Raw genomic sequence first — 11,685 nt, 5'->3', positions numbered from 1 at the left:
ATAGGAAGTACAAGGATTCTGTAATACAAAACGTCCATGCCATATCCTATATGCCATGTAATTGTCCACACTCCTAATAATCAAAATATGTCAGGGATAGAAATATTACCACGAAAATCTAGCATTTCCCAGAAATACTCATAAATATCATTGGTTAACACTTGATCAGATGGCAATAACCAAAGGAGACTTGAAAACAAAATCACCTTCCACTGAAGATTTGCCATTGGTTGCCACATGTAAAGGAGCCTAAACTTAAAAGGCAATCAAGAAGATGCAATCATGTATCTTGGCTGCAAGTACTTAGATTTATAATTAAAATTGAGGGTTTTTTTTTTAGTGAAATTATAATAATGTAACTTGGGATTCTTTTGTGGACATTTATACCACAGAGGTAAATTTATTACAACTGGCTTGTTTGTTTTTAGTCCTTGCCTGTGTAATCATATTATCATGCTAGCGTGTGGCATATCCTATAAAAAGGGCCGCATTCTCGACACCCAGAAATTTGGAAACAAACCAAGTTTTTCAAATTTATTTATTTACTTACTTACTTACATCTCAAACTGCACCCCTCCTCTTCCAGGTCCCCTCCTAACAGAGTCCCTTCCCCTATCCTTCCTCCCCTTCTCCTCTGAGTTGGTGCCCCAACCTTGGTATTCCCCCCACCCTGGTGCATCAAGTCTCTACCAAATTAGACACAACTTCTCCTACTGAGGTCAGACCAAGCAGTCCTGTTGGGTAACAGGTACCACAGTCAGGCTACAGCTTTAAGGAGAGCCTCCACTCCAGTTGTTCAATCCTTCCTTCAACTCTTCCATAAGAGTCCCCATACTACATCCAATGTTTGGGTCTCTGCGTCTGTTTTAGTCAGCTCCTAGGTAGAACCTCTAAGAGGACAGTTATGCTAGGTTCCTGTCTGCAAGCATAACAGAGTATAATTAATAGTTTCAGGGGTTGGTGCTTGCTTATGGGATGGGTTTCAGTTATTGGTTGGCCTTTCCTGCAGTCTCTGCTCTATCTTTGTTCTTGCATTTCTTTTAGGCAGGAAAAATTTGGGGTCAAAAGTTTTGTGAGTAGGTTGGTGTCCTTATTGGAAATGGTTTTACCTGAAGACCCAGCTATACTGCTCCTGGGCAAAAACCCAAAAGAGGCTCTACCATACCATAAGGACTAAAGTTCCACTATGTTCATAGCAGCTTTAGTAGCCCAAACCTGAAAACAACACAGATGTCCCTCAGACAATAAAATGCATACAATGAGTATGTGCTTCATTTACACAATGAAATACTATTCCGCTTGTATTGTTCAGAATTCTGTATGGCATATTAGCTGACCTACAAAGTTCAAGTTCTCCTGCCTTCACTTGCCAAAAAGCTAGCATCACAGGTGAAAAATTCTACATGAGTTTTATAAGGGATCTAGGGATCTGAACTCAGGTACTGTGCCCACTGAGTCATCTTCTCAGCTCTAGAAGCTGTTTTTATTTATTTCCTAGTGTGAAGTGCATGTAGGTTCTATCCTCTATAGGCATTCTATTGTTAATGGGAATTACTGTCAAAGATGCTATAATGTCTTTTGATCTGCAGTTCCTGGGAGAGCATGATCAATCACTCTAAACCCAAACTATTCTATTCTCAATCCTAGTAAAGTGCTGTATTTATAGTGATTGAAAACTCAAAGCCTGCCCCCTTTCCATCAAAAACTGGGGTGACAGCACATGTGGAGAGGATGTGGAGAAAGAAGAGCACTCTTACATTAATGATGGGATTGCACACTGGTGCAACCACTCTGGAAATCAATCTGCAGGTTCCTCAGAAAATTGGAAATAGGTCTACCTGAAGACCCAGCTATACCATTCTTAAGCATATATCCAAAGATGCCCCAACCATTCCACAGAGGGGCATGTTCCACTATGTTCATAGCAGCCTTATCTGTGATAGCCAGAAGCTAGAAACCACCCAGATGTCCCACAAATGAAGAATGGATACAGAAAATGTGGTTCATTTACACAAAGGGATACAATTCAGCTATTAAGAATAAGGACTTCATGAGTTTTGCAGTCAAATGGATGGAACTAGAAAATATCATCCTGAGTGAGGTAACTCAGACCCAAAGGACATTCATGGTATGTACTCACTGGTAAGTGGATATTAGCCACAAAAGTAAACAATGCCCAGGATACAATTCATAGAACTCATGAAGGTAAACAAGCAGAAGGGCCTAAGTGAGGATGCTTCAATCGCACTTGGAAGAAAGAAGAAAGTAATCGCCAGAGGCAGAGGGAGAGAGCAAGCTGGGTGGGAGTGGGGAGGGAAAAGGAGAACACGAGGCCTCAGAGACTGTGGAGCTGAAACTGAGACATATTCTTAGAGATAGGTTGGAGAAAGAATAGGATAAGGAACTGTGGGAGGGTGGACCTGGAGGGGGCAAAGACTGGACTGTAAAAAAAAAATGAAAAAGTAAAGAAAATAAAGAAAGCTCAAAGCATGTCCAGGTGCCCTGTAGAGAAGAAAGGACCAGTATGATTTTCGATCATCCCACCATTGATTTTCCACCAGTCACTCCTGACAAGGGACACTATGACCCAACAACCTCATTGTGAAACCCTTCTGGGCCGGGCTTGAGATAAATAGTTTTGGCCTGGTAGCACTATAGCATTTTTCACTTATTTTTATTTACTCAGCTATAGATCTTGACATAATTGTATATGTTATACCATGTCTAATTAGGAAAATTAAAAATAATCATAGATTCTGATTTATACCAGAAAGTCACACAAGCATAATTTTATCTTTACAAAATAACTAGGTTTATTTTTATGCTTTGAAAATCTCACACGTACATCTGTGACATTTTGATCAAATCCAGCCCCTATCCCATTTTTGAACTCTTAAATGGTTTCAAGTTAACAGAAAGTTGTTCAAACTGTCTATAAACGTCAACAGCTATTATTTGTTTGTTTGTTTGTTTGTTTGTTTGTTTGTTTGTTTTTATATAAGATAAAACTAGCATGAGGAAATCATTAAATTAAAATTACTTTCAAGCTAAGCAAAACACTCTGCTTGTTATTTTCAATTTTACATATAAAATCTTGGGTTATGCATGCTATAATATATGATTCATATCTGGTTGCTGTTGTATTTATTAGATTTTATCTTACTTTCAAAAAATAAATATATTTAAGGGAAAGAACCCTGAGCTTAAGTAGAAAGTTACATTCATAGTAACATGATGAAATAAAGCTTTATTTAATAAAATAAAATGTATTTTATGTAGTAAAATAAAAGTCACACAGAAAGATAAAAGGATGTCGATTACAAACTCTGCAAACTGTTTGCCCTGTTGAGATGCTGTCTAGGTGGATCAGATCATGTCTGGAAGCTTTGCTTTGAATCTATTTTGTACTCCAAATGACAGTTTAATTTTTGAGGAAAACTTTGGCTTTAGCAACTGTCCTGCCCATGGCCGATTTCACTTCTTTATTCCTCAGGCTGTAGATGAGCGGGTTAAGCATGGGAATCACTGCTGTGTAGAAAACAGACACCACCTTATTGAGGTCCAGAGAAGAAATGGCGCTTGGCCTCACATAGATAAAGAAGAGAGTCCCATACAAAATAGAAACTGCTGTAACATGGGAAGAGCAGGTAGAGAAGGCTTTCCTCCTACCTTCAGCTGAGCGGATTCTCAGGATGGCAATGAGGATATGAAAGTAGGAGACTATGATGGTGGTGCTACTGACAATCAATACAGCACCTGCCACGATGAAAACCAACAGTTTGTTGATCCGTATGTCAGCACATATGAGGGAAAGGATAGGCGACATGTCACAGAAGAAATGATTGATAATATTGGAGCCACAAAAGGGAAGTCGGAAAGCAGCTGTTGTGTGAGTCATGGTGTTAAAAAAGCCAACAGCATAGGGTCCGATCACCAGCTGTATGCAGAGTCTCTGGGACATGGCTACTGAATACAGCAGGGGGTTACAGATGGCTACATATCGGTCATAGGCCATGGATGCCAAGAGAAGACACTCAATGGCCACAAAGAACCCAAAGAACCATTGCTGTAAGACACAGCCCAGAAAAGAGATAGCTTTTTTATCTGCAAAGAAGTCCGTGAGCATCTTGGGGGCCACGACTGATGAGAAGCAAATGTCCACAAATGACAGGTGGCTGAGGAAAAAGTACATCGGAGTGTGAAGACGAGAATCTACCCGAATGAGAATGATCATACCTAAGTTTCCCGTCATAGTAACCAAGTAAAAAAGCAGAAAGAGCAAGAACAGGAAGACCTGCAGGTTAGGGTGGTATCTCAAGCCAATGAAAATGAATTCTTTGATCCTTGTATAGTTCTCATCCGCCATTAATAAGGTTCGTCTCTAAGGCAAGAACAATGAAGAGCAACATGATAGTTGTGTCTTAAAATTTCTTGGTAATGCACAAGAGAAGAAACTACAGGCTAAAATCTGAAACTGGACTTTCTGGATTAAAAAAAAAGTACTAGTAAATGTAATGTATACTATCTGAAGAGTAACATGAGTTTAAGTGTCAAAACGAGAAAACTCCGCTGTAAGTATGAAATGCTTTGGCATTATACCTGACACCCTCCAGTGCCTTTACAGACTAAAGGGGGAAACATTATTGTTGTTTTCACGATATCTCTGAATTAATTTTATAAGAGGTAGATCTCAAATGACCTTTTCAAAATAGAAATAAAAACAATCATTTGGGCTGGGGTGGAAGCTAAATAAAATAATACCTTACTTAGTAAATGTTGGGTTCTACTTTTGATCCTATTTAATAAAGTAATTAACATAATAAAAAGAATCCTCCTAAAAATAAGCAATGTAGATGCTGACATGATCATAAGTCTTATAAGGTTGCATAGAGCTTATGGATTGAACATGATAATAGAGACTACAACATTCCAACACCTATAAAGAAAACAAAATATAAGAATAATAGAAAATGATGCAGCTGCAGGGACAACTCTGTGACAGTTAAGAGCACTTACATATAGATACATAAACACACACAAACACAAAAAATATTTTAATTGAGATATTTTTAAATATAAATTACAGAAAATAAGAACTAGAGAAATGTCACTGACAAAATGACTCATAGAAAACTTTGAAAAATTAACGAAGAGAGATGGAGGTTGATATGGGTAAGTGCTAAAAAGTGTGGAGGAAAGTAATTAAAATATATTATACATCATATATACTTATGAAATTGTCAAGCAACAAAATTAATCAATAAAAGTTAGAACTGTTCAATGAATCATTGGAATTCCAGTGCAATGGGAAAAATTAAAAATAACAGCATACAAAGTATCAGCAGGGAAATATTCATATTTTAGATAGCAGTTGTTAAAATAACCATTAATAAGCACAGAAAATAATATTTAAATTTTCGGAGAAAATTAAATTTCTAGATGGATGGCTCAGAGGTAAGGAATATAGCAAGAATGTTCAAGGTTCTGGTTTCCATTCTCAACTTTCCAAAAAAGATTTTTAAAGTTTTTAATTAAAAAAAAAACACAAATTATGGTACGTTCAATGAAGCAGAGAGATAACTAAATAAACGGAACAGATAAATGTATACATAAAATCTTAGTTGTAAGGACACATTTTCTTCTCGGGGGCTGGGGGAATTATCCCATTGGAAAAGCAAACACTTCCTGGTGTGCCCCTCAGTTAGGTGGCAGACACAGATAAACTCGATGTGAAGTCAGGAGGAAGTAACATTTGTCTCATGGATAATTTTGCAGCTGTTCAGTGTCCTAACAGGATTTTCTTGTCAGTGACCATTACTCTTTCTAATAAACCATTACCCTCTAGTCTCCATTATTGAAAATTCCATCAGTAGATGGGAAGTCTTCATTCTTTTGTGGAAGATCTATGTTGCTTTGATAAAGTGATACAGCCTCAATTTGTAACAAAGGCAGACAGACAAGTGGGATGCTCACGGATGCATTGTTTCTAAATATTTGGTTTTAAAAGGAAGAATAGAGTGTCTATTTGTTGTTACATATAAGCAGCGGTACCTTACCTAGGTTCCATTTCGCTTTCAAGCAATCAAACTTTTGCTTTATATCCTTCTCATATAAATTCAATCTTTCCCACTGATGTGACTGTAACTTGATTTCCTTCATTCCTGTGAACCATTTTGTCAGAAGACTTGTTTTCTCCTGTCCTTTTTTCCTTAGACTAACGGGGCTAGGAGTCCCATCAAATTATTTGACAAATTCAAGGCAAGTCCAACCAAACATCTAATCACGTCTTAAAATGTAACTTCCAATTGCAAAATTTATGCAAGAGAAAAATATTAAGTCAGTCAAAGCAATGTAGAAAACGATATAGAGGGGAACAATCCATTAGACAAATAGCAAAACACATTATAAAGATACAGTAATTAGAACAGTATGGTATTCTTCTTAGGATAAACAAGAATAGAAAAGCTATGATAACCGTAGCTGGTACAGCCACACATGTCAACTTAGCACAGATAAATGGAATGAGGAGTAAGCAGTTTAAACAGTTTCACTCCAGGTGAGCAGAAGTGTCAATAGGCCCAATGCCAGTAGTAATTTCTCTTTTACAATCTCAGAAATGAAACTGCAACAGTAATATTTTCTGCTCAACAACTCTATTCATATATATTGCCAATCCAGCTCTTAAACATTTATTTTTAAACTCACAGATCTAGGATCTGTCAGCCTTAGTTGTGAAAGTTGCTTTTTTCACTGGGCAGTAACAGATTCTCCCTCTCAGGATCAGTGTGTTTGGGTCCACCTACCCTTGGGTCATCACTGTGATACAGAACAAACTCTAAGCTGTGGACCGGTGGACTGGGATGTATCTAAAGCCCCAAGGCTGATGGTTTCTAAAAGCATAAGGGGATTTTTATCACTCTGACCAAACTCAGGGTACCTGGACTTTCCACACTAAAATTTGCCTATCTAGGAACCTGAAATCTCCTAATATCCCAACACCAGCTTATGCATTGCTGTGGAACACAGAATGTTCAATGTTTAAAAGCACATCTAATAATGCAGTGGTTATTAAATGTAAAGAACTCAGAGAACTCCCAGAGAAATGCTGTTTGATGCTGAAGTTTGGCTGTAAAATATTCTGTTCTGTGTTGTTCTCTGTTATCTTCAGCCTGATGTCATTCCCTAACACACATATAAATTCTTTAGCCTAGAAACACTGTACATATGATACTATACATACAATGAGAGACCCAGGAACTTACCTTATCTATCCTATGTTACCTAAAGGGGTATCAATTTTGTGTACTTGAAATGGATTTATTTTAATCATAATTACTGTGGGAAAACTCTGCTAATTAAGCTCAAAGACTACCATCAAGTGGATTACCTTTTGAGCTCAGCAGAAAATGGAGGACTCCCTTCAATAGCAGGGCTTACCCTTCTCTGACCTTTTCTGAGGAGTTCAAAAACCCACACATGCCTCTACCTGCAGAATGTCATTAGCCTTAGTTAGATTACATGTCTTAGCACAGCTAAAAGGACATATCAAACACTTAAAATATTAATCAAACCCAGCATAAGCTTCTCTATCACCAAACACCCAATTAAACCTGATATTATTCACACTCACTGTAATAAATGTCTGTGCTACCCAAGATGAACTTCTAACTGTCTGTCCCTGGAGTCAGCAAATACACATACCACCCATCCTGGTCAGGTGGGAGGAGCCACAAGATGGGTGTTGGATGGAGGATGACCCCCCTGCTAACAATAGGAAAGCTGTGTCCCTGCCAGGAATGTCCAACCCCATACTACCAACCTAGAAGATGACGCAACTCCCACTGACAGATCAAGAATGGAAAAAAACAGAAGAGACACCACCCCTGACCAAACAACAAGATCTCTGGAAGGATATCCATGACCTAGTGGCCGCTGCCCAGTACATATGCCCCTCACAAGATTCCCTTTCGTCTATTCTTATGGCTGTCTTTCTTATCCTCCATTCTAACTCTGTTACAACCCAGCTTCTTCCTAACCCTTCCAATACCCACCACTGGAGAGTCTTCGATACAACAAACATAACAAAATTATAAGAACCAAGAACTGCCTGCTGGAAGGATGTTAGAGGTAGCACCATGCTTGCCAATGTTAAAACTCATTTTCTGCTTTTTATCCACAATTCCTGGCTTGATCAATGTCAGATACCAGTCCCAGGTAAATTCTACCATAATGGATATGGTAAATACCCCATGGCTGACTTACACATCCCCGGCCAGCTTGTCCTCATTGCCAAACCAATCTTCACTCACATTAATATTCTTCAACAGAAAATCAAGCTTGGACACAGATTCAAACAAGCCTTTCCTGGTTATTATACACCCAGTATACAGCCAAACTCCTCGTACTACCTACCATAATTCCTCCCAATACTTCTTCTGTGCTCCCCTCTCCTGGCTATTATTGGCAGCTATTCCCATTAACATCTCTCTTTATGAACTCCATGGAGCCTATCTTAGGGTTTCTGGGACAGGGCCTTACCTACAGAGAAGTTATAAAACATTCCTTTCTTCAACCTACCCCCCCTTGCCTTGCAGGGTCGCCATCAAGATCCCCCCACCCCCTTACATGTTCTCATAACATCACTGTCACTAAGACAATATGTGCTAATAAACCTGCTCTTCTACGATGCCATAACATTACTGGTTCCCGCTTTAAAACCCCATTTCAAGGTTACTCCACATCTGTGATAATTGTTCCCCAGGTTTATCTCTATGAGCCTGAGGAATTCACTTTACAACTAGGAGGAGAAAAAAAAAGTCTTCATCCCTTTACTTCTCAGAGTAGTTGATGCCATCTTAATGGATACAGCCAAAACTGCTGGAACAGCCCTTATCTAAACACACCATTTGGCCAGCAATTGCTAGGACAAACTCAACCTAGTGATGGCCTCCAGTATAGACAGTCTTGAGTCCCTTTAAAGACAGAGAGCCTCCCTAGCAGGGATTGTGCTCCAAAACCTGAGGGCCTTAGATTTAATTATTGCTGAACTTGTATTTTGTATTTTGGACTTGTATTTTATTGGGAAAGGAATGTTGTTTTTATGTTAATGAATCTGATCTCCTACAGGATCTGAGGGCATGTTATTTGCCCACCCCCCATCCCCAGCCCAACTCCCTGGTACTCAAAGCCTTTTGTGGCTTGGCTTCTTCCCCACCTTAACCATGTATTGGACATCGGAACCCTGCTCTACTTGGCACCCTGACTGGTCTAATTTTTTCAATGTTAGATGTAAGCAGCATTGTAAAATTCACTGCTAATCAGATTCTGGTCATCCAGTCATCCCAGTCATCCCCAGCAAAGAGGCTGAGGGGTACAAGGATACCTCACTATTATAAAATAAATCAAGGGGAAATGTAGGGAAACTCTGCTAATTAAGGCTGAAGTCTTTCATTGACTGGATAGCCTTCTCCACTCAGCATATAATGGAGGAATTCCTGTCAATAAAAAAAGTCCTCTATTTGTTCCATTCTGAAACAAATTGTTCTTCTCTGATCTTGTCTGGGGAGTTCAACCCCCCCCCCATGCCCTCTGCAGAATGTCATGTAGCCTTAATTAGATTACAGGTTCAACTTCCTTTCTTCTGATGAGAACCAGTTCAGCTAGCTGCTGAAATGCTTCCCTGAGCTAATGAAGCATTCAGTACCTCAAGCCTTCAGCCAATGAACGTTGCCAATCCTGGATATTCTGAATCCCATCCTCAAAATTTTATAAACCCTGAATCAGCCCGAGTAAAGTTGAACTGCTTCCCTGCCACTGATCGAAGTGCCATCGTTCACTCTACACACTCATGGGGCTTCTGAAGCCCCTGCCCATCATCTCTGCTTCCTTTGCTCCATGGACTGACATTGACTGATGATTTCCGAGGGCAGAGAAGATCACAATTACTTCAGATTAAGTTCTTGTTAAATTTTGATATAATTGTAATCTGATAATTCATATCTCTCTATGTCACATTTTTAACTTATATTATTTTGGTGTCCTACAAATCCATTTAATTCACCTCAAACTTCTATATAAAGTAGAAAAGAGAGTGATAGAGATACAAGAATAGACTTTTAGGTGACCTTAGCTTACATTTAAATAAATACCTTTCTTCTTTGGTGGTGATAAAAGTAATTAAATTTAAAATAGAGTATAAACTGGACTCCCTCTAAAATGCAGGCATCCCTGGTTCTGCCTGTGCCTCTGTACAGGGAAGAGGCCAGGTTTTCCAGGAGTTAACTCTCACTCATTCTTATTCTTCCTTCCAAAGAACAAGTACAACTCCTCTCTGGAACTAAATATGCTTTACCTGCATGAAATTCCCAGAAGCAATTACATCATTTTCTATCTTAAGGGAGTTTATATTTCTAAAGTGTGCTGTATCTTGGGGATTTTATTGTTGAAAGAGAAGTAAATTAAATGTACTTGTTATCATGAAGTTCTTTAAGGAAAATCTAGTGAGATCAACTTATTTCTGAATAAATTGTTTTGTTGAGCTAATTCTTTAACAAGAATAAAAAGCTTCAAGATAAACCTTTTTAATAAATAACATAAGTACTACACTTCTACATTAGTAGATCGCTTGATATCATGTCACTTTTTCCAAACAACACTAGTAAGCTCCTCCCTAGAATTTTTTTTACCTTCATTAGCCTCAAACATTTGAACAGGCTTATATTATCAGGCTTAGATTCCTTCTTGGGAAAATGCCCCAAATACAGAGAACTGTTGGTTACTCTCATCACAGTGGTGCCACTATTTCAGCTGTGCATAAATCGAGGGATTGGTATTATAGATCATAGTGTTAATACTTGAGTAAGATGAATGATGCATTTTCCTCCTGTCTTAGTTTGGGCTTTATACCTGTGCAAAGACACCACGACCAAGGAAACTCATACAAAGGACAAGATTTAATTGGGGCTGGCTTATAGGTTCAGAGATTCGGGCCATTGTCATCAAGACAGGAGCATGGTAGCATTCAGGCAGGAGAGAGGCAAGAGAAGCTGAGAGTTCTACATCTTTATGCAAAGGCAGTCAGGGGAAGGCAGGTTTCCAGGAAGCTAGGACAAGGGTTTTTTTTTTCCCATTTTTTTATTTACTTTATATCCTGATTGCAGCCTCCTCTCTCTCTTCTCCCTCCTCTCCCACACATCCCCACCCCATCTCTTCCTCCCCTTCTCCTCTGAATAGGGAGAGGACACCACTGGGTACCAACCCACCCTGGCACATCAAGTCTACAGGACTAGACACATCCTCTCCCACTGAAGCCAGACAAGGCAGCCCGGTTAAGAGAATGGAATCCACAGGTAAGCAACAGATTCAGCAACAGCCCCAACTCTAGTTGTTGGGGACCCACGTGAAGATCAAGCTGAACATCTGCTACATATGTGCAAGGGGCCCAGGTCCAGCCCATGTATGCTCTTTGGTTAGTGGTTCAGTCTCTGGGAGCCCCCAGTGATCTAGGTTAGTTGACTATATTGGTTCTTTTTTTTTTAATTTTTAATATTTTTATTACATATTTTCCTCAATTACATTTCCAATGCTATCCCAAAAGTCTCCCATAGCGCCCCCCACTTCCCTACCCACCCATTCCCACTCTTTTGGCCCTGGCATTCCCCTATATTGGGGCATATAAAGTTTGCA

At 39.1% G+C, this 11,685-nt stretch overlaps 1 protein-coding gene across 1 annotated transcript; it reads right to left on the bottom strand.

Moving 5' to 3' along the window:
• Positions 1-3,420: 3,420 nt before the first annotated feature.
• On the bottom strand, positions 3,421-4,366 carry LOC110290245 (olfactory receptor 1009). The gene has a single exon (XM_021156746.1). It carries the CDS (start codon positions 4,364-4,366, stop codon positions 3,422-3,424), a length of 945 nt encoding a protein of 314 aa, XP_021012405.1. The 3' UTR covers position 3,421.
• Positions 4,367-11,685: the final 7,319 nt, after the last annotated feature.

Source organism: Mus caroli, chromosome 2 (genome assembly GCF_900094665.2).
Source record: "Mus caroli chromosome 2, CAROLI_EIJ_v1.1, whole genome shotgun sequence".
NCBI lineage: Eukaryota > Metazoa > Chordata > Mammalia > Rodentia > Muridae > Mus > Mus caroli.
The sequence above is the reverse complement of the archived record's forward strand: the minus strand, read 5'-3'. Positions and strand labels throughout refer to the sequence as shown.

Bases quoted from the DNA above. Each gene is read 5' to 3' on its own strand.
- LOC110290245 (XM_021156746.1), bottom strand. From the start codon at position 4,366: ATGGCGGATGAGAACTATACAAGGATCAAAGAATTCATTTTCATTGGC.